Here is a 24,575-nt window from a genome sequence, read left to right on the forward strand (position 1 = left end):
AACCGATCAGATACTGATAGGCCTAGTTATAGTGGGTGAGAAGGACATGTTTCCAACAGTGGGGGAGTCTAGGTCCAGAGGGCACAGCCTCAGAATGGAAGGATGTCCATTTAGAACAGAGAGGAGGAAGAATTTCTTTAGCCAGAGGGTGAATCTGCGGAATTCATTACCCCACACGGCTGTAGTGGCCAAGTCATTGAGTATATTTAAAGCAGAGGTGGATAGGTTCTTGATTAGTGAGGGAATCAAAGGTTACAGGGAGAAGGGAAGGAGAATGGGGTTGACAGGGATAATTAATCAGCCATGATAAAATGGCAGAACAGACTCAATGAGCCCAATGGCTTAATTCTGCTCCTATGTCTTATGGCAGGGCATAACGAGTGTTGCAGAACACAGAGATTTGGGAGTAGAAGTGCTCAGTTGGCTGGAAACAGCTGTGCAAGTACATAGGGAGGTTGGTTCAGCATTTAGCATGCTGGCCTTATCAGTCAGAGCATTGAGTTTAGGAGTAGGGACATAATGTTGCAGGTATGCAAGTCATTGTAAAAGCACACTTGGAAGTATTGTATATAGCTTCAGCCACCCTGTTACAAGAAAAAACATGATCAAGTTGGAGAGAATGCAGATGATGCCGCCTTGACTAGAGGGCCTGAATTATAGGCAAAGGTTGGCCACACTGTATCTTTATTCCCTGATATGCAGGAGGCATGCGGGGCGGCTGTCATAGTCTTCTCCCCAGGATTGGGAAATTCAGAACTAGAATGGACAGACACAAGAAAAGATGGGAGCAATTTGAAAGTGACCTGAGATAGTTACACAGAGGGAAAAGAGTACCTGGAATGAGCTGCCAGAGGAAGTGGTCAAGGTAGATATAATTGCATCATTTATGAGGCATTTGGATGAGTATAAGGAGGGGAAGAGCTGAGTCCAAGCAACTGGGACTAGCAGGAGGATGCTATGGCCAGCTTGATCCAGTTAGGCCAAATTACCCGTTTCCATCCAGTATCGCTCTATGGCAATGAGGAAAAAATATTAGGGTTAATTTCTCCCGATAAGTGTGACCATAGTGGAATTTTGGTCTGTACCAAAATGTTCAAAGTGGTAGAGAGAACATAAGAGAGTTCCACTTTGAAGCTCGGGATTAATTTAGAATGCAGGAACCTAAAAATATTTGCCACACACATGAAATGCTGGAGGAACTCAGCAGGCCAGGCAGCATCTATGGAAAAAAGTACAGTTGACGTTTCGAGCCCAGACCCTTTGGCAGGACTGGAGAAAAAAAAAAGGTGAGGTGTAGATTTAAAAGGTGGGGGGGGGGGGGGGGAAGAGAGATACACAAGGTGATAGGTGAAACCTGGAGGGGGAAGGATGAAGTAAAGAGCTGGGAAGTTGGTTGGTGAAAGAGACAGGCCATAGAAGAAAGAAAAGGGGGGAGAAGCACCAGAGGGAGGAGAAGCGCAGGCAAGGAGATAAGGTGAGAGTACGGTGAAACAGTTTGTGGGGGTGAGGGGGGAGCATTACCAAAAGTTCGAGAAATCGATGCACATGCCATCAGGTTGGAGGTTACCCAGATAGAATATAAGGTGTTGTTCCTCCAACTCAAATGTAGCCTCATCGTGACAGTAGAGGAGGCCATGCATTGACATAGGAGAATGGGAATAGGAAGTGGAATTAAAATGGGCGGCCACTTGGAGATCCTGCTTTTTCTGGCGGACAGAGCACAGGTGTTTGTTGAAGTGCTCTCCCAAACTACGTTGGGCCTCACCGATATACAGGAAACCACAGTGGGAGCATCAGACACAGTAAATGACCCCAACAGACTCACAGGTGAAGTATCGCCTCACCTGGAAGAACTGTTTGGGGCCCTGAATGGTAGTGAGGGAGGAGGTGTAGGGACAGGTGTAGCACTTGCTCTGCTTGCAAGAATAAGTGCCAGGAGGGAGATCAGTGGGGAGGAGCAAATGGGCAAGTGAGTTGGGTAGGGAGCGATCTCTGTGGAAAGCAAAAAGAGAGCTGGGGGAGGGAAAGATGTGCTTGGTGGTGGGATCCCGTTAGAGGTGGTGGAAGGACATCTCCTTCATTCTGGAATGAAAAGCCTCATCTTGAGAGCAGATGCAGTGGAGACGGAGGAATTGAGAGAAGGGGATGGCGCCTTTTACAAGACACAGGATGGAAAAAGGTATAGGCTAGGTAGCTGTGAGTTTGTGGGGTTGTAATAGGCATCAGTAGATAAGCTGCCTCCAGAGATAGAGACTGTGAGATCGAGAAAGGGGAGGGAGGCGTTGGAAATGGACTAGATAAATATGAGGGCAGGGGGGCAGCTGGAGGCAAAATTGATGAAGTCGACAAGCTCCACATGGGTGCAGGAAGCAGCACCAATGCAGTCATCAATGTAGCATAGGAAAAGCATCGGAATGGTTGCCAGTGTAGGCTTGGAACATGGACTGTTCCACAAGCTGGCAAAAAGGCAGGCATAGCTGGGGCCCCTGCGAGTGCCCATGGCTACACCTTTTATTTGAAGGAAATGAGAGGAGCCAAAGGAGAGATTATTGAGAGTGAGGACAAGTTCTGCTAGACGGAGGAGAGTGGTGGCAGAGGGGAACTGGTTGGGTCTGGTGTCCAGAAAGAAACTGAGAACTTTAAGGCCTTCCTGGTGGGGATTGGAGGTGTACAGGGACTGGAGATCCATAGTGAAAATAAGATGATGGGGGCCAAGGAACATGAAATAATTGAAAAGATCTGGAGTGTGTGAAGTGTCATGGAAGTACGTAGGAAGGGACTGAACTGGGTGGGAGGGGGAATACAACAGAGTCGAGGTATGCAGATATGAGTTCAGTGGGGCAGGAACAAGTATTTGCTGCTAAATGATATATATTTTTCATATTAATAGTCATGTAGCAATTTCAGGTAAAGGCAAAGTGAACGGCACAAGCAATGCAATAATTTAACTAAACAAACTTCTCTTCTTTCCTTCAATTATGGAAATGCCAATCTCTTTAAAAGATTTATCTAAAAATGGATTGGTTGCAAAAACAAGTTTGAAAATCAATGTCAGATTTAAAAGAATTCAAATTGATTAACTAAATCCACAAAATCCAACTTTCTAAAGCAAGGTTATAAATTATATTTATATATATTGAACCCAAAAATCATTACATGTGGAATTATCGATCTTTATTAGACATAAAGAATGCTCGTCGATTAAGAAGTCACCAATTGGCAACACTCATCAAACTGTCAAGAGATTATAGGTTATAGTCCCAGACTGAGCGGATTATGCTGACATGCACACAATACTTCTGAGAAAGCCGCATGGTCAAAGGTTCTTTCTTTTGGATCATTAAACGGAAGACCTGATTGCTTGCTCAGGCAGACAAATAAAATCCTTAAGGCAATATTTTGAAGAACAGAAATGCTCTCCAGGATTCTAGTTATTAATTACCCCTTCACCAACATAACAGAAAACAACTTTCTTGATTGCTGCTGTTTGCGTGACCACACTGTTAAGCTGCCTCCCTAATTTCAAACAAAATAAAATTTAAGGACTTTATATCAATCTGCTCAAGATTTTATGAAAGCACTTACCATGAAAACTTTTCTTTATTTATCAGTAGAGAGCTCAAGTTAAAAAAAAAACTTGGAAACAAAATGTTCAAGAACTTGGCAACAATGATTTTGCCATTTATTTTAGGAGCTGAAATGTCATATGATTCAAGGACTTGCCTTGAATTTCAACTCCAAGAACAGAGGCTTCCAAGATTCTGTTGAATCTGGAGAATTTGCAAAATTTCCTCTGCAACTAACTTCAGCATACATGGAAACAACAAAGCAGGAGAATATATAGTTCTTCACCAAAAAGGAAAAAGATATTTTGATCATATTCTTGACTGCAAATGAAGCACAACTATCTACAAGCTAAAATACATAACAGTGAATTACTTTAATACAAAATAGCAGCTTGTGTCAAGGTTACAAAACAGCGACTGCAATAACAAGACTTTTGCAATCCATATTATCATCTCTGATGGAAGAGTAATGGGATTATCATTTCCCCACCAATTTTTTAGGTTCATCAGAAAATTTGGCATATTCTATGGAAATACTTCATCATGAACACACTTCAAATGAATTATTTGTTTAACCTTCAATGAGCAGGCCCAAAATTGCTCATATTATTTCATCTACAAAACATGTCAGAATTGAAACAAGCACCCTGCCACTCCACAAGCTGTCAAAAAAGATTTCTAGGAAAAATACCTGTTTGTTTTTATACTTCTTTAAATAGCGAGGGGACACGAGACACTCTGGATTGATGTCTGTCGAATTCTGGTCAGGAATAACTTGTGGGTCAGGGTTTAAATGCTGCATCTTCAAAAATGACAAGATATTCTGCACCTCAAGGCTGTATGAGCTGTCTGCCATCGTCTTGCCTTTTGATGCCAGCCTACAGGCTGCCATCCACTGTGCATACTGCTTCTCCTAACAAAACGGGGAAAAAAATATTAGATTCAAATGAAAACTATTCTTACTCTTAAAAAAAACACTAACTGGAACTGTTCACTTCACAAATTATTCTTGGCCTTCAATGTTTGGGAGGGAGGAAGCATTCAAGGTCAAAATTACTGTTTAACTATAGATAATGCTTCATCCTGCATTGCATTTAACTTTCAAAAGGGGAGCAACAGAGACAAAGGAATAATAAATTGAGGAAAAGTAAATTATTTACCAAGAACTACTTTACTGGGGTCACATTCATCCTTTAAATTATACTATTGCTCACAAAATTCAAACAAATATTTAAAATTATAACATATCAATGTAGTATACAAATTATGTAATTGTATTTGCTCAATATTTTTTGAAAGAAAACTAACACAAAGGAATGTAGTCAAACTTATTATTAAAGTACATATATATCATATGCCTCTCAAAGTCCAACACTGTGTCCCTGTTGCGGGATGTGGAAACGGGTACGACCGGCCAACAGGGCTCTGGTGAAGCTGTATAGGCCAATCTCCTGTACAGAGGATGCAATGATTGCAGAAACATTGAACTCCAACCATGCCATCGACTTCAGAAGACGATGGAGACGGGAGCTCATCGACGGCCAGTGCTCCACGGGGAACTAAGGTCTCAGGTGAAGTGCCGTGATGTCACCATATACTCTTTGAGGAAACCAATTTAAAAACTAGATTACTTTCAACACAGCAATTATACAGCATATTGTACAAGCAAAAGGAAAAAAAATGCATGTTAGCTTTTGAATTGGATTTTCATTTTCATTTCTTGTAAATACTCAGACCCCACATAGCACTGACTTGTTACCACGAGATAATTCAATTACTTATTGAAATTTTTTAAAATGACAAAAGTTCGTTCTAAACAACACTTAAAACTTCTCAAGAGTGGTTGCCACTACAGTAAACACTCAGTCAGTGAGAGTGTTTTACCTACGCTCTGAGCCCATTCACAGCCAATCACGTATTAGTTTACACTCTGCCTCCCCTGCGTGTGTAAACAGCTTGCTTCCTCGCCAATTTATTCCTTTTTTTTCCAATTATAATGTCTGAAAAATGGCCTGCAACTTCCAGTGATGGGAGTACATCCAAGATGTCTGGGAAAAGCCCTAGCATGGATGTAAACTGCAAGTGATATTTGAAGAAGCCAAAGGTAGAGGAGAACCCACAGCCTGGGCCCGCCCCTAAGGTGTAACCACCATACGATTTCCTCTGCTGTTGCTGCTCCACCGATGGACAGGTTAGGCCTATTTGTGTGTTCGTTACTCCATGAATTACTCTGTATACATTAAAAATAATATATCATACATCTCGGGTTTGATTTAAAAATAAATCGGACACACATGTCCCTTTATGTAATGCTACAGTGACCCCGCATAGCACTGATTTACATAGCATTGCACCTCCAAGGAACGCATCCCCAGCATTTTGCGAGGTCTGAGTGTACAGGCCATCAATGAAATTATTATTACAGCAGCAAGATTATCCAGGGGTCTAAAAAGTTATTAAATTCAAGGTAAATACTTACATTATCACAACGGAGCCAGATTTCATTCATCCCCTCTGCCACCGGTATCAGCAACTTGATATTGAATTTTTGGCTGGATATGTTTACATCAGGGGTCACCTCACAACCTATCACATAAAATCATTGCTCAGATTATTCACCACAGCTGTGCTTTTGAAACATTCCTTATTGCTTTTCTAGATAGCAACAAATCAAATCAGTTAAAAAAAATCATATTGCATACAGAATATTGGAATGATAATTGGCCGATTAATATCTGATGCAGAGTGGTAAGTTGGCTTCTTCCAGTGTGTACAGCAACTATTGCAATTCCTTATCAGATGGTTAGAGGACTATTAGTTCTGTTCCTGCAGAAACAAAATGAGGGTATCACATGTGCTACTGCTGGAACTTGTGTAGAAGCACACCCCAAAATAGTTCCATAAGACATAGGAGCAGAGATAGGCCACTCAGTCCATTGAGTCTGCTCTGCCATTCCATCATAGGGGATTTCTTACCCTATTCTCCCGAATTCTCCCTGCAACCTTTGACGCCCTGGCTAATCAAGAACCGGCCAACCTCCGCTTTAAATATACCCAGTGACTTGGCCTCCACAGCCATCTGTGGCAATGAATTCCACAGATTCATCATTCTGGTTAAAGAAATTCCTCCTCGTATCCACTCTAAGAGGACACCTCTCTATTCTGAGGCTGTGCCCTCTGGTGCTAGACTGCTTCACTATAGAAACATCCTTCTCACATCCACTCAACCTAAGCATATCATTATTCGATGAGTTTCAATGAGATCCCCCCCCCCCCCCCCCCCATTCGTCTAACTCTAGCCAGTACAGGCCCAGAATCATTAAACTCTGCTAATACATTAACTCTTTCATTCCCGGAACCATTCTCATGAACCTCCTCTGGACCCTCTCCAATGCCAACACATCCTTTCTTAGATAAGGAGCCCAAAACTGCTCACAATACTCCAAGTGCTGTCTGAACATTGCCTTATAAAGCATCATTACAGTCTTGCTTTTAGATTTTAGTCCTCTTGAAATAAGTGCTAACATTACATTTGCCTTCATTACCACCAATTCAACCTGCCAGTTAACCTTTGGGGAATCGTGCACGAGGACTCCCAAGTCCCATTGCACTTCTGATTTTTGAATTTTTTCCCTATTTAGAAACTATTCTATGCCCTTATTCCTTCCACCAAAGTGCATCGCCATACACATCCCGACACTCTATTCCATCTGCCACTTCTTTGCTCATTCTCCCAATCCTTCTAAGTCCTTCCACAGGCCACCTGCTTATCAACACTACCTGCCCCTCCACTGATCTTCATATCACCCATAAACTTGGCCACAAAACCATCAATTCCATCATCCAAATCACCGACATACGTATAATGTGAAAAAAGTGATCACAACACTGATCTTTGTGGAACACCATTAGTCATTGGAAGCCAACTAGAAAAGGCCACCTTTATGTCCATTCATTCCCTCCTGCCAGTCAGCCAATCTTCTATTCAAGCTAGTATCTTTCCTCTAATACCGCGGATTGTTATCTTGTTAAGCAGCCTCATGTGTGGCACCTTGTCAAAGGCCCACTGAAAATCCAAGTATACATACACCGATTCTCCTTTGTTTACCCTGCTTATTATTTCCTCAAAGAATTCCAACAGATTTGTCAGGCAAGATATCCCCTTAAGGAAACCATACTGAGTTTGCCTATTTTATCATGTGCTTCCAAGTACCCCGAAATTGCATCCTTAATAATGCACTCCAACATCTTCCCAACCACTGAAGTCAGACCAACCGATTTCCTTTTGTTCCTTTTGTTCTGTCCCCCCTCTCTTCTTAAAGAGTGGAGTGATATTTACAATTTTTCAGTCCTCTGGAATCATGCCAAAATCAAGTGATTCTTGAAAGATCGTTACTAATGGCTCTACAATCTTTTCAGTTACCTTCTTCAGAATACTGGGGTGCAGTCCATCTGGTCCTTTCAGCTTCCCAAGTACCTTCTCCTTAGTAATAGTAAGTACACTCACTTCTGCCCCCTGACACTCTCAAATTTTTGGTATACTGCTGGTGTCTTCAGCAGTGAAGACTGACGCAAAATGCTTTTTAAGTTCATCTGCCAATCCTTGTTCCCCATTACTACCATCACAGTTTCATTACACAAGGCATCTACTTGTATACCAACTGCTCCATCTTCAGCCCTATCACCCCAGTCCCCTTCCCTTGCCAAATTAATTTAAACCCTCTCCAACAGCTCTAGCAAATTTATCTGCAAGGATATTGGTTCAAGTGCAACATGTCCTTTTTGTACAGGTCATACCGTCCCTGGAAGAGATCCCAATGATCCAGAAATCTGAAATCCTGCCCCTTGCACCAATCCCTCCGACACACATTCATCTGCCAAAACGTCCTATTCTTACCCCTAATTGCATGTGGCACAGGTAGCAATCCAGAGATTACTACCTTGGAGGTCCCACTTTTCAGCCTTCTACCCAACTCCCCATATTCTCTCTTCATGACCTCATCCGTTTTCCTACCTACTGTATGCCACCGGTACCAATATGTACCACAACTTCCGGCTGCTCACCTTCTCTCTTTAGAATGCTATGGACCTGATCTGAGACATTCCTGACCCTGGCACGTGGGAGGCAACATACCATTCAGTGTCTCTTTGACATCCACAGAACTTCCTGCCTGCCCCTCTATGGAATCCCCTGTACAAAGACACTCCTCTTGCTCCCCTCCCCTTGAGCCACAGAGCCAGAGACCCAATCTCTGTGGCTTTCCTCTGCTAAATCAACCCCCAGCAAACAGTATCCAAAGTGGTATACCCGTTGTTGAGGGAATTAGCCACAGAGGTAGTCTGCACTGGCTTCCTCTCCCCTTTCTCTCTACTGACAGTGACCCAGTTACCCACGTCCTGTACCTTGGGTGTAACTACCTCCCTGCATGGCCTGTTGATCCACCCCTCAGTCCCTGAATGATCCGGAGTTCATCCAGATCCAATTCCTTAACACGGTCTGAAAGAGATTATAGCTGAACGCACTTCTTGCAGGTGTAGTAGTCAGGGACACCGGAGATCTCCCTGCCTTCCCAGAGGGAAGATGTTGGAGGGGTAGTAGGTGGTTGCCTCACTGATTTTGTTTTTGTTGGGCTGTCTTAACAAGGAATATAAAAAGAACAAAATACAGATGGAGAAAATTGGAAATAAAAACAAAAAAATGCCGGAAACACCCAGGAAGTCCAGCAACATCTGTGGAAAAGAGTAACAAAGTCAATGTTTCAGGACAATGACACTTCAGCAGATTTCTGAGAAAGGTTCTGGGGCCTGAAGCTGTTTCGCTTTCCACTGATGATCTTTGGCCTGCTGGGTTTCTCCAGCAGTTCAAGGAACATAATGCTTCTATTACAATATTTCTAACCATGACCTGCAGATAGTATTTGAATTGAAGCATTATCACAGTTATGGCCGGATTCCATCTGATTTTCTAAAACAGAATTGCAGAAAGCAAGTTCTTAGCTGCTTTTATCATAGGAGCATTGACTCCAGATTCCACTGGAAAATATCAGAGTTCATTAATTTCATCTGTAGAAGAATTTATTAGTTCTAATTCATGGGATCTATGTTACTCAATATCCATTTCACTCCCCCCCCCCCCCCCCCCCATTTTACTATGCAAGTTGCATTGCTTTCCCTTAAAGCCGTTGAGCCTTTGTTGGACATTGGGAACCATGGCATTCTGATGCATCAAAAACATAACCCTCACCTCGCAAGTTCATCTGATGAGCTGGAGGTCCGTGGGATTCATCTTTACTTTTGTAGCAGGAAATGGATGTGTCTTTAAATGTACACCAGTATGGCTTGTAACCTTTCAATGTTAATTTCTTTGGTCTGCAGGCAGAAGGATATTTTCAAAGAAAAATATCTATTAGCATATAAACCACTTGCGGGTCAACACGAGTTTAACAATTCCAACAATGTAACTTCCACCCGAGCTATCAACTAGATTTATTGTCTGCAGTCACTGAAGTCATACTTTAACAAATAATTTTAGTATCAAATCATGAAAATGACAGAATATTTACCACACATATATATAACACAATTGTATAACTAATGGGATTTTCTCTGCCAAAAGAAATATATCACTACTACCACACTCTCTCAAATTTTAAACGTACTATTTTGGTGGCCACAGAGAAGAAAATCCTTTGAAAACAAATAAGACTACCATGAGCATTGCTGTCATACTTTACAGATCTTTGCAAAAAGTTTTACTGTTGTTAAAGTCCATGGAAAACCCTTAGCTTCCAGGGGTCAAATACTGCAACTGTCAATTGAGAGATTGCCCTTTTGGGTACTGAGCCAAGAGTTTACTCTTAGATCATCTATAAATGTCAAGAAGGGAAAAAAAAACTCATCAACTTGTTGGCAAATGATCGGATAATTACATTGTACATGTACTTCTGCACCTGGGTAGAATATTAAAACTGAAAGTGGGGCGGGGGTAGAAGGGTGAGGTAAGGTATTTTTTTCACCACTGTGAAGATTGGAATCGATCAATGAAGACAAGCATCAAGCAGTAGGGAAAACTGAGGAAAAGATTTAAAATAGCAAAACACAACAAACTGCTGGAGGAACTCAGGCCAGGCAGCATTTGCAGAGGGAAAGGGGCTGAGTTTTGGATCAAGACCCTGCACCTGGACTGAAAGTTTGTAGGGGAGATGGATGTGAGGGGGAGGGGTGAGGTGGGGCAGAAGCTGGCAAGTGAATCAGAGTGAGGAGGGGTGATTGTCTGATAGAGTCCAATAGAGGTGGTAATGCAACAATGGCAAAGGGGGCAGAAGGTGGAATCTGATAGGAAAAGAAGGCTGCAGCATGGAACCAAATAATCTTCACCAAAAGGGTGGAGATGGGAACAGTGGGAGAAGGTGACCATGTGGGTGACGGGCAGAAGCAGTGGTGGAAGAGAAAGAGAAGGAAGAAACTGGATGATATGGAGCAAGGGGTGGGGAGTCTGGTGTTGGGTATGCGTGAGACGGCCTGCTTAAATTATGAGGAGAGAGGGTGTGGAGAGAGGGGGAGTAGATTACCCAGAACTGTAGAATTCAATGTTCATGCCATTGGGAATTAAGTTAAAAGGTTTAGCTACAACCTGCAAGGATGTGTGAACTTCATACTCAGCCTATTGCCTAGTGGAGCAATGGCAATTCTTTCTCAGTTATTGTCAAAACTGCTGACTATCCTAACTTGTTTAGCAGGCAGTCACAACCAGCATTACCCATCTCCCAGCACAGCCACAGTCCAATAGCCCATTTACTAATGCCTACCACTACATCACCATTTCTTGGATCCCAGATTATACTCTTGGAGTCAACAAGACACCAACAGCTTTCACCCATCAGGAAAAGCCAATTAATGTCCAACTGGGGAATGCAGATCTTAGAATTGTCAAATAATTTGAAGTTTTAAAGACAGCTGTCATGACATCTTTATCCTACAAGTCTCATCCATTTCCTAGTTTTCCCTCCCTTTCTCCCAAGAATATAAGAGGAGGTGACGTTTACTCCCTATTCGTGACCAATAATTGTGCCTTTACACACGTAGAAATGCTCATCCCTGGAGAAAACTCATGAGATTTGGACACAGGGAACATTACCGACCATGTTATTCGATGATTATGATAACTGGTATAGATAGAGGTTCATTAAAATATGCCCTATCACTGTAGTTTGCAGCAGGCTCAAAGGGTGCATTGTGCAAGGTATCAGCTTACTTTACACAGTTAGCCTTTGGTTCCCTCCCCTCCCATCACAGGTGGTTGCACATGATACACAGTATTCTGTGTCTTTGTGCCATTCAGATGTGGTTATTTAAACAGATGAAAAGATATCAGGTACATCAGTAAAATGCAGAGCAAAGCAAATATCAACTTTAAAAAGCTGGACTGTGTTAAGACTTACCCAGTACAATGCTCATTTCATAGGAGCAAATGACATTGAACAAGCAAAGCTTTTATAAGTTCAATCTGTTCTCTATTTCTCATAAAAAGAGAGGACCATTGGTAATGAAGACAGCAAAGCACGAGAGGACTAGTGGATAATACAGCAATCTGCTCATTTTGAACAAACACTCTTTCTGTCAGTGAGGAAAAGAAATTAAAAGGCCCCAAAAGGGAGCAAAATATGCCAATGGAAAATGAAAATCTTACTTGAACACTTTTAAATGGTCAGCCAGTTCAGGAATAGAAGTGATATCACCCTGAAACAAGAATAAGTTCTGAGTTAACAAGCTAATTTTGAAAAGATAAAACCTATTTTTGGTTAGTGAACTACTTGAAGGTTAATGAACTGCATATTTCAAATATTTTCTAGTATGAAAGTGGCAGGTACAGGTTTTAGCAAAGAAAAATTATTATCGTGTTTTTTGCACTTGGAAGACAACATAGGTTGGGATATTTTAGCAGGATATTTTAAGTATGATATTCAGCGTCAGAGTTGTACTACACACAAAGAGGCCTTTCAACCCCAATCATTCATGTCTACTCTGAACACCATCAATACTTGATCCTGTTTTCCCACATTACATAGAAACATAGAAAACCTGCAGCACAATACAGGCCCTTCAGCCCACAAAGCTGTGCCAAACATGTCCTTACCTTAGAATTACCTAGGCTTACCCATAGCCCTCTATTTTTCTAAGCTCCATGTACCTATCCAAAAGTCTCTTAAAAGACCCTATTGTATCCGCCTCCACTGCCGCCGCTGGCAGCCCATTCCACGCACTCACCACTCTCGGCGTAAAAAGCTTACCCCTGACATCTACTCTGTACCTACTGCCAAGCACCTTAAAACTGTGCCCTCTAGTGCTAGCCATTTCAGCCCTGGGAAAAAGTCTCTGAATATCTACATGATCAATGCCTCTCATTATCTTGTACATCTCTATCAGGTCACCTCTCATCCTCCGTTGCTCCAAGGAGAAAAGGCTGAGTTCACTCAACCTATTCTCATAGGGCATGCTCCCTAATCCAGGCAACATCCTTGTAAATCTTCTCTGCACCCACGCCCTTCCTGTAGTGAGGCAACCAGAATTGAGCACAGTACTCCAAGTGGGGTCTGACCAGAGTCCTATATAGCTGTAACATTACCTCTTGGCTTTTAAACTCAATTCCATGATTGATGAAGGCCAATGTACCGTATGCCTTCTTAACCACAGAGTCAACCTGCGTAGCTGCTTTGAGCATCCTATGGACTGGGACCCCAAGATCCCTCTGATCCTCCACACTGCCAAGAATCTTGCCATTAATGTTATATTCTGCCATCATATTTGACCTACCAAAATGAACCACCTCTCACTTATCTGGGTTGAACTCCATCTGCCACTTCTCAGCCCAGTTTTGCATCCTATCAATGTCCCTCTGACAGCCCTCCACACTACCCACAACCCCAACCTTTGTGTCGTCAGCAAATTTACTAAACCATCCTTCCACTTCCTCATCCAGGTCATTTATAAAAATCACAAACAGCAGGGGTCCCAGAACAGATCCCTGAGGCACACCACTGGTCACCGGCCTCCATGCAGAATATAACCTGTCTACAACAACTCTTTGCCTTCTTTGGGCAAGCGGGTTCTGGATCCACAAAGCAATGTCCCCTTGGATCCCATGTCTCCTTACTTTCTCAATAAGCCTTGCATGGGGTACCTTATCAAATGCCTTGCTGAAATCCATATACACTACATCTACTGTTCTTTCTTCATCAATGTGTTTAGTCACATCCTCAAAAAATTCGATCAGGCTCGTAAGGCATGAACTGCCTTTGAAAAAGTCATGTTGATTATTCCTAATCATATTATGCCTCTCCAAATTTTCATAAATCCTGCCTCTCAGGATCTTCTCCATCAACTTACCAACCACTGAAGTAAGACTCACCGGTCAAAAATTTCCTGGGCTATCCCTTCTCCCTTTCTTGAATAAAGGAACAACATTCGCAATCCTCCAATCCTCCCGAACCTCTCCTGTTCTTGAGAGACTCAGCAATCTCCTCTCTCACTTCCCACAGTAGCCTGGGGTACATCTCCTCTGGTCCCAGTGACTTAACCAACTTGATGCTTTCCAAAACTCTATTACACCTATGTTCCTTTCTTATCCCAGTGCATGACCAAATTCCATTAAACACTGCAGATCTATTTGGTTGCACCATTTTCTCAGGCAGCTAATTCCATATAAGCACAACTCGCCCTTCACATCTCTCTTAAATTTCTCCCCCTTACGTTAAACTTATGCCCTCTGGTTTTGGGCTTCCTCACCTTCAGAAAAAAGACTCCAACTATCTTCCATATCTATGCTCCTCACAATTCAGTGGCTAGAGTCATGCTTTACAGCACCAGTGATCGGGGTTCAATTCCCACCGCAGCCTGAAAGGAGTTTTAATGATCCTCCCCCCCCCCCCCCCCATGATTGTGTGATTGCTCTGATTTCCTCCCACATTCGAAAGACATGCGGATTAGTAAAGGTATATCATGGACTTATCTATGTTGCCACCGGAAGCATGTCGATGCTTGCAGGATGCCCCTAGCATATATTTGGACTGTGTTGGTTGACGCAAATGATGTATTTCACTGTATGTTTTGATGTTTCGATGAACACGTGACAGATAATCTTTAAACCGTATAACTAGCATATATTTGGACTGTGTTGGTTGACGCGAATGATGTATTTCACTGCATGTTTTGATGTTTCGACGTACACGTGACAGATAATCTTTAAACAGTATAATCCCAGCATATCCAAACTCTTCTTATAACTGCAGCCCTCCATGCCAGACAATACCTGCTGAACCACTTCACTTTTCCTAAATGCTACCACATCCTTCGTGTGGCATAGCAACCTAGGCTGTACACAATACACAAAGTGAAAACTGTGTACATTTGCAATCTGACTTAATGCCTTGACCTACGAGGGCAAGCATGCTGAATACCTTCTTCCTTACTCAATCTATCTGGCTCAGCATTTTCAGGGAACCACAAACCTGCAACCCAGGTTCGTCCGTACATCAACACTGTAGTTGTCCATGTCATTTACTGTGTAAGTCCTGTTAGCACTTGATGTCTCCAAATGTATTACCTCACATTTGAATGGACTCAATTCCATTACCGCTACTCTGCCCAACTTTCCAATTGGTCCCTGTCTCACTGCATCTTTCTACAACCTTTGCTCTCCACTCCTCCACCAATACTTGTGTTATCAGCAAATTGACTAGTTTACTTCTACATTCTATTTGTACGCAATCGCAAATTTAGCGTAGATGTTTCTGACAAAGTGACTCAACTGGCTGTCAGTATCTTGGATTGATCTCGCTACCAGATGCTGTATTTGTAGAAACACGCTAACTATCAGACTATCTTGAATCAGACAATCTTGATGATGTTTTTTCACTCAAACTCTGTTTCTTTTTAACCACAAGGTAATAAAAATACAGCTGAGATGTAACATACCAGAATGGTTGACGTTTTGCCACCTTCCAAAGTAATCTCCAAGTCAGAAAGGGCCGCATCGACTTCATCTACTTCTTTTTCACTGTTGTTCATGTGATTCTCAGATGACATAATAGATAATTTATTGATGTGGTACTGGGGGAAACAAAATGCCACTTGATTTGAGTATTTTAAACAAGCAGTTTCATTCTTCCCATAAACATTATGGCACATAGTACAGAATCTGAGGGGAAAAAAATCTATAGTACTATATTAAACTGAACTCGAGATGACATTGTCTATTTTAAAGGCTGGCCCTTTTACTAGGTTGTTAGATGTCAGTTTTGGCTTAGGTATGACATTCTCAACCAAAAAAGTTTGTGGTTGAAGCTCAACTTGAGGCTGGAGAACATATACCAGGCTGGGGCCAGCAGAGGACTGACTGAAAGCTCCAAGATTCAGTCCTCATCTTCCTTTTCAGGTAGGCAGCAGAGAACAGAAGACCTCACATTTTTTTCTACATTATGTTTCATGTCCAGTCTGTTCGGTCAACTTGTGTTTTCATCGAAGCCTCCCCACATATTGCAACACAGCTTTGTATCATCAGCAAATAGTTACATTACATTTGATATTCTTAATTAAATTACTGATTGTGAACAGCTGGAATCCAGTATCAGTCTCTGGCGATCCCATTATCTTTGGCCTCCCAATCAAAGCATAACTCATTTGTCAAACAAGAGAAAATCTGCAGATGCTGGAAATCCAAGCAACATGCACAAAATGCTGGAGGAACTCAGCAGGCCAGGCAGCATCTATGGAAGAGAGTACAGTTGACATTTTGTGCCAAGGCCCTTCGGCAGGACTGCAGAAAAAAAGATGGAAAGTAGCTTTAAAAGATGGGGGGGGGAGAGAGAAACACAAGGTGATAAGTTAAACTGGGAGGGGAAGGGATGGTAAATAGCTGGGATGTTGATTGGTGAAAGAGATACAGGGTTGGAGAAAGGGGAGTCTGATAGGTTGGGATAAGCCATGGAAGAAAGAAAGGGGGGAGGAGCCCCAGAGGGAGGCGATGGGCAGGCAAGGAGATAAGGTGAGAGAGGGAAAAGAGGATGGGGAATGGTGAAGGAGAGGGTGAGAGTGGGGAGGCATTACTGGAAGTTCGAGAAATCAATGTTCATGCCATCAGGTTGGAGGTTACCCAGACGGAACATAAGGCGTTGTTCCTCCAACATGAGTGTGGCCTCATCGCAACAGTAGAGGAGGCCATGGACTGACATGTTGAAATGGGAATGGGACGTGGAATTAAAATGTGTGGCCACTGGGAGATCCTGCTTCTTCTGGCGGACAGAGCGTAGGTGTTTGGCAAAACGGTCTCCCAATCTGCGTCGGGTCTCACCGATATACAGGAGGCCACACTGGGAGCACTGGACAGAGTATATGGCCAACAGACTCACAGGTGAAGTGTTGTCTCACCTGGAAGGACTGTTTAGGACCCTGGATGGTCGTGAGGGAGGAGATGTAGGGGCAGGTTCCACTTGTTCCACTTGCACGGATAAAGTGCCAGGAGGGAGATCAGTAGGGAAGGACAGGTGGACCAGGGAGTAATCCCTGCGGAAAGCAGAAAGTGGGGGGCGGGGAAGGGAAAGATGTGCTTGGTGGTGGGATCCCATTGGAGATGGCGGAAGTTCCGGACAGTTAAGTGCTGGACGCAGAGGCTGGTGGGAGGGTAGGTGAGGACAAGAGGAACTCTATCTCTGGTACAGTGATGGGAGGATGGGGTAAGAGCAGACATGTGTGAAATGGACAAAATGCAGTTGAGGGCAGAGTTGATGGTCGAGGAAAGGAAGCCCCTGTCTTTGAAAAAGGAGGGCATCTTCTTTGTTCCAGAATGAAAAGCCTCATCCTGAGAGCAGATGTGGTGGAGACGGAGGAATTGAGAGAAGGGGGTGGTACTTTTTTAAGTAACAGGGTATGAAATGGTATAATCCGGGTAATTGTGAGAGGCTCTAGGTTTGTAATAGACATCAGTAGATAAGCTGTCTCCAGAGACAGAGACAGTGAGATAGAGAAAGGGGAGGGAGGTGTTGGAAATGGATCAGATAAATTTGAGGGCAGAATGGAAGTTGGAGGCAAAGTTGATGGACTCATTGATTCAGCATTTGTACCCACTGTTTTCTATTGCAAATCAATTCTCTGTCTACACTTTAGCACGATCCTCAACTCATTGCATTTTCGAATTTATTGTCATCTCATATGGCACCTTATCGAAGGATTCCTAAAATCCCAATATGTTGCATAAACTGTCTCAACTCTTTTCTGCCAGTTACAAAACCAAAAGATTGCACCATGCTTTACAATAATTTTTTCTTTTATACATGCATGTTGTCTCAGCCCAATCTTATTTCCCAGGTTTCCTATACCAACACTTCCTTATTAGATTCCAGCATTTTCCCTACACTATCTGATGGGATACACCCTCATCCTGCTCACACTGTTCATTCTAAAGCCTACACCAGTCCTTATGCTAACACATCATGCTCAAAACCCATAACTTTTTGACTGCAGACTTCTTCAATCATTGACAAATCTATGATGCTAAGAAATGAAAGGAGTAGGGCATTTGGTCTCCTGTGATCGTTAAACCATTTAATAACACCATGACCTGATCTTTTGCTTCATTACCATTTTTTTTCCTGCCCAAACCACAGATTGTCTTAATATACAAAAGAAAATCTATTGAGTTCCTGAAAATATTTTTGGTACAGGGAATAGGGTTAATGAATTTCAAAAAATGATCTACCAGATGAAGAAATATCTGTTAATTTCAGTTCTAAATGACTGTTAATAAAGGCTGATTTATACTTGTGCGTATGGGCTATGCCGCAGCCTACGCCGTAACCCTGATTTTCACTTCTGCTTCCCATGCGTTGGTGTGCGCCAAAATGCTAGTTGGCGGTGGGGTTTCTATGCCACTGTGTTGAGTTTCTTCATGAGAGACATGGATGAGGAAATGCATTTCAAACATTTTCACATGTTGGCAGGTAGATTTGACAATTTGGATCATCTATTTCGCATCGGTGTACGCACAGCCTCCAGACGTGGCAGAGAAGAAGCAACTGGAAATGTGTAGGAGGAAACGCGATGCTACCAAGTGGACCAATCACAGTTGTTGCAGTCTGCGTCGCTGCAACGCGAGAGTAATTTTTCTGGAGAGGTGCACGTCACCCTATGGCGTAGGTACCCTACAGCGTAGATGCGACACACAAGTATAAATCAGCCTTTAATGAGAATCGTTGACTTTTGGCACAAAACAACCAAGCCAGGGTAAGAATCAACTCCACGTACACCCTGTTGGAAATTAAGAATGTTATATATCGCATTTTTGCACACCTCTCATTCTTCTAAACTCAAGAGTATTGTTTCAGTCTGCTTAACATCTCATAAGTCAAACTGCTGTCCTAGGAATTAATTTGGTGAACCTCTACTGCACTCCCTCAATTGCAATTACTTCTTTCTTTGGGTAGAGAGAGATCAGTACTGTGTAGAGTTTTCCAGATGTAGTCTCACCAGGGCCCGACATAATTGCAGCCACAGGGCCTTACTATTGTACTGAAGTTCTCTTGCAATAAAGGTAAACAGACTATCATTCTTCCTCATTAATTCCTAGATCTGCACATGGACTTTCAGTGCGTCGTGTACAATTTCATCTGTTCCTCTGAATAGCAACAAGCATCATCATTCAGCACTTAACAAAGGAAAGGAAGTGTTCGCAATTCATAAAATATATGCTCCTGCTTCAATTTTAAAAGGTGTGAAACATTTTTCAGTTTCAACAATGAAAAATGAACTGGAGCGACTGAGATAGACTTAACAAAAAAGTTATGTCTTTTTTGCAGTGTTTTATTGTTGCCACATTAAAAAAAATCAGCAAAGTTTCATAATCTGAACCCATTCACTCGCCTCACATATCAAAGTCAATAAATTTGGTTGAACTTTTAACCATTCAGTGCAAGCACTGGTTCAGAAGCAATTTTAAAGTAGTACAGCACATTAAATCAGACTATAGTTATATATAGATTGTTCACATTCTACAAATCCCCAGAGAAGTGCACCATGACATCAAAGGAATGTTAGTTTGTTAACATCCCAGATCATTGGCACTGGCTTGGAAGTGTATATACTCAAGTGTTATAAAGTCATAGAACACTACAGCACAGAAACAGACCCTTTGGCCCAGCCAGTCTGTGCCAAACTATTAGCCGGCCTAGTCCCAACGATCTGCACCTAGACCATAGCCCTAAAAACCCCTCCCATCTATGTACTCATCCAAATTTCACTGACATGTTGAAACCGACTATGCATCCAGTACTTCCACTGGCAGCTCGTTCTACACTCTGAGTGAAGAAGTTCTCCCTCATGTTCCCCTTAAATATTTAACTTTTCACCCTTAACCCATAACCTCTAGCTCTAGTCTTACCCAACTTCAGTGGGAAAAGCCTGCTCACACTTACCCTATCTATATCCTTCTTAATTTTGTAAACCTATCAAATCTCCCCTCATTCTTTTACACTCTAGGGAATGAAGTCTAAACCATAACCATATAACAATTACAGCACGGAAACAGGCCATCTCGGCCCTTCTAGTCCGTGCCGAATGCTTACTCTCACCTAGTCCCACTGACCTGCACTCAGCCCATAACCCTCCATTCCTTTCCTGTCCATATACCTATCCAATTTTACTTTAAATGACAATACTGAACCTGCCTCTACCACTTCTACTGGAAGCTTGTTCTACACAACTACCACTCTCTGAGTAAATAAATTCCCCCTTGTGTTACCCTTAAACTTTTGCCCCCTAAGTCTCAACTCATGTCCTCTTGTTTGAATCTCCCCTACTCTCAATGGAAAAAGCCTATCCATGTCAACTCTATCTATCCCCCTCATAATTTTAAATACCTCTATCAAGTCCCCCCTCAACCTTCTACGCTCCAAAGAATAAAGACCTAACTTGTTCAATCTTTCCCTGAAACTTAGGTGCTGAAACCCACGTAACATTCTAGTAAATCTCCTCTGTACTCTCTCTATTTTATTGACATCTTTCCTATAATTCGGTGACCAGAACTGTACACAATACTCCAAATTCGGCCTTACCAATGCCTTGTACAATTTTAACATTACATCCCAACACCTATACTCAATGCTCTGATTTATAAAGGCCAACATACCAAAAGCTTTCTTCACCACCCTATCCACATGAGATTCCACCTTCAGGGAACTATGCACCATTATTCCTAGATCACTCTGTTCTACTTCATTCTTCAATGCACTACCATTTACCATGTATGTCCTACTTGGATTATTCCTACGAAAATGTAGCACCTCACACTCATCAGCATTAAACTCCATCTGCCATCGTTCAGCCCACTCTTCTAACTGGCCTAAATCTCTCTGCAAACTTTGAAAGCCTACTTCATTATCCACAACGCCAGCTACCTTAGTATCATCTGCATACTTACTAATCCAATTTGCCACCCCATCATCCAGATCATTAATGTATATGAAAAACAACATTGGACCCAGTACAGACCCCTGAGGCATACCACTAGTCACCGGCCTCCAACGTGACAAACAGTTATCCACCACTACTCTCTGGCATCTCCCATCCAGCCACTGTTGAATCTATTTTACTACTTCAATATTAATACCTAATGATTGAACCTTCCTAACTAACCTTCCGTGTGGAACCTTGTCAAATGCCTTACTGAAGTCCATATAGACAACATCCACTGCTTTACCCTTGTCAACTTTTCTCATAACCTCTTCAAAAAATTCAATAAGATTTGTCAAACATGACCTTCCGCGTACAAATCCATGTTGACTGTTCCTAATCAGACCCTGTTCATCCAGATAATTATATATACCATCTCTAAGAATACTTTCCATTAATTTACCCACCACTGACGTCAAACTGATAGGCCCATAATTGCTAGGTTTACTCTTAGAACCCTTTTTAAACAATGGAACCACATGAGCAATACGCCAGTCCTCCGGCACCATCCCCGTTTCTAATGACATTTGAAATATTTCTGTCAGAGCCCCTGCTATTTCTACACTAACCTCCTTCAAGGTCCTAGGGAATATCCTGTCAGGACCTGAAGATTTATCCACTTTTATAGTCCTTAAAAGCACCAGTACTTCCTCCTCTTTAATTGTCATAGTTTCAAACCTATTGAACCTATCCCTGTAACTCAAGACCTCAAGTCCTGGCACCATCCTTGTACATTCTTGCTGCACTCTTTCAATTTTATTGAAATCTTTTCTGTAGGTAGTGACAAAACTGCACACAATATTCCTACAACACACACAAAATGCTGGTGGAACACAGCAGGCCAGGCAGCATCTATAGGGAGAAGTGCTGTCGACGTTTCGGGCCGAGACCCTTCGTCCTGACTGTGTTCCACCAGCATTTTGTGTGTGTTGTTGTTTGAATTTCCAGCATCTGCAGATTTCCTCGTGTTTACACAATATTCCTAATTAGGCCTCACCAACATCTTTTACAACTTCAACATAACATCCCAACTCCTGTACTCGGTACTTTGATTTATGAAGGCCAATGTAACAAAAGCTTTCTTTATGACCCTATCTCTCGGTGATGCCACCTTCAAGGAATTATGATCTCTATTCCCAGATCCCGCTGTTCTACCATGCTTCTCAGTGTCTTACTGCTCACCGTGTAAGTCCTACCTTAGTTAGTCCTTCCAAAGTGCAACACCTCACAATTATCTGTGCTAACTTCCATCTGCCATTTACCAACCCATTTTTCCAGCTGGTCCAGTCCTCTGGCTTCTCCCACAAAGCCGACTCTAATCCAGTTTACTACCTCACAATTATATGCATTAAATTCCATCTGCCATTTACCAACCCATTTTTCCAGCTGGTCCAGTTCTCTGGCTTCTCCCACAAAGCCGACTCTAATCCAGTTTACTACCTCACAATTATATGCATTAAATTCCATCTGCCATTTACCAACCCATTTTTCCAGCTGGTCCGGTTCTCTGGCTTCTCCCACAAAGCCGACTCTAATCCAGTTTACTACCTCACAATTATCTGTGCTAACTTCCATCTGCCATTTACCAACTCAAGCGACTGGACCGTCTTGACCAACTTCTCATGTGGAACCTTGTCAAAGGCCTTGCTAAAGTCCATGTAGATAACATTCACTACCTGACCTCCATTAACTTTCCTGGTAACTTCCTCAAAGACTCTTAAAATTGATTAGGCACTACCTACCACATACTTTCCTTAAACAGAACATTAGCTACCCTCCACTCCTCCGGCACCTCACCTGTGACTAAGGAAGTTTTAAATATTTCTGCTAGTACCTGTGCTATTTTGCACTTGCCTCCCACAGGGTCCAAGGGAACAGCATGTCAGGCCCTGAAGATTTACCAACCCTGACTTTCCTCAAGGCAGCAAACACCTCCTTCTCTATAGTCTGTATATGATCCATGACCTCATTCCTGCTCTGACTCACATGTATAGTCTGTGTCCAACACCAGAGTACAGATGCAAAAAAATCCATTTAAGATCTCCCCCAGCTCTTTCGACTCCATGCTAGATGACTACTCTGATCTTCCAGATGACCATTTTTGTCCCTTGCTATCCTTTTGCTCTTAACATATCTGGAGAACACAAGAGGATTCTCCTTCACCTTGTCTGCTAGAGCAACCTCATGCCTTCTTTCAGCCCTCCTGATTTCCTTCTTTATGTGTTCTCTTACATTTCTTATACTTCAGCAGCACCTCATCTGTTCCTACCTGCCTGTACTACTATGCACCTCCTCCTTTTTCTTAACCAGGGCTTCAATATCTCTCATAAATCAAAGTTTCCTAAACCTGTTATCCTTGCCTTTTATTCTGACAGGTACATATAAACTCTGTACTCTCAAAATGTCAGTTTTGAAGGCCTCTCACTTACCAAATACACCTTTGCCAGAAAACAACCTGTCCCAATCCACACTTGCCAGATCCTTTCTGATACCATTAAAATAAGCTTTTCTCCAATTTAGAACTTCAACCCAAGCACCAAACCTATCCTTCTCCATAATTGTCTCAAAACTAATGGAATTATAATCATTAGATGCAAATTGTTCCCCTACGCAATGTTTTGTCACCTGCCCTGTCTCACCCTCTAAGGAAATCTAGTATTGCACTTTCTCTAGTTGGAACTTCTATATACTGATAATGGAAACTTTGCTCACCATAACTGACAAATCTATCCCATCCAGCCCTTTTACGGAATTGGATTCCCAGTCAATATGTGGAAAGTTAAAATCACCTATCACAACCGCATGTTTCATGCTATAGCCTGCGATCTCTCTACAAATTTGCTCCGCTAAATCCCGTGGACCATAATAAAACCCCTTAATGTGGTCATCCCTTTCTTATTTCTCATTTCCATCCATATACCCTCAGTAGGTGAGCTCTTCAGTCCGTACTGTCTGAGCACTGCCGTGACCTTTTCTCTAACAAGTAGTGCAACCCCTCCTCCTTTAATCCCTCCCACTCTATCACATCTAAAACAACAGAAACCTGGAACACGGAGCTGCCAGTCCAGCTCTTCCTCCACGTTTGACTAATGCCTACAATGTCATAATGCCACATGCTGATCCATGCCCTCAGCTCACCCCCATTTCCTACAGTACTCCTTGCAATGAAATATACACACTGAAATTAATTCAGATGAATATATTGATATTCAACAAATGCATTCCAATGCAGAATGCAGTTCTGTGGGAACTGGAACACATTCCATATTGTCCAGTAAGGATACAATAATGCTGATAGTTAAGCTCACTTTCCCCCAGCACTTCTCCCATGTCCTTCTACATATTAAAAAAAAAACCTCAAAATTATTCTGTCATTTATTTCCATCGTGTACCAGTTTGCTATCAACAAAGTCTGCATGCACTGAACTATGCTCTTGTCCGGTGATCTTGCTTTATTAAGATTCCTTATAATCCTTTCAAGTAATTTTAAATCACTTCTTTCTCTTTGTA

General features: G+C 42.3%; 1 protein-coding gene across 6 annotated transcripts in view; it reads right to left on the reverse strand.

Moving 5' to 3' along the window:
* Positions 1–24,575, reverse strand: part of fermt2 (FERM domain containing kindlin 2) — a 160,534-nt gene that overhangs the window by 18,176 nt on the left and 117,783 nt on the right. For all 6 annotated transcript variants that reach the window (XM_073039856.1, XM_073039851.1, XM_073039857.1 and 3 more), the window contains 5 exons: positions 15,540–15,674; positions 12,256–12,305; positions 9,811–9,935; positions 6,046–6,152; positions 4,258–4,479 (listed from right to left, as the gene is read on the reverse strand). In XM_073039856.1, coding sequence (XP_072895957.1) covers positions 4,258–4,479; positions 6,046–6,152; positions 9,811–9,935; positions 12,256–12,305; positions 15,540–15,674 — 639 coding nt within the window. The remainder of the gene's footprint in view (positions 1–4,257; positions 4,480–6,045; positions 6,153–9,810; positions 9,936–12,255; positions 12,306–15,539; positions 15,675–24,575) is intronic.

This window comes from Hemitrygon akajei, chromosome 3, assembly GCF_048418815.1.
Source record: "Hemitrygon akajei chromosome 3, sHemAka1.3, whole genome shotgun sequence".
NCBI classification, from domain to species: domain Eukaryota; kingdom Metazoa; phylum Chordata; class Chondrichthyes; order Myliobatiformes; family Dasyatidae; genus Hemitrygon; species Hemitrygon akajei.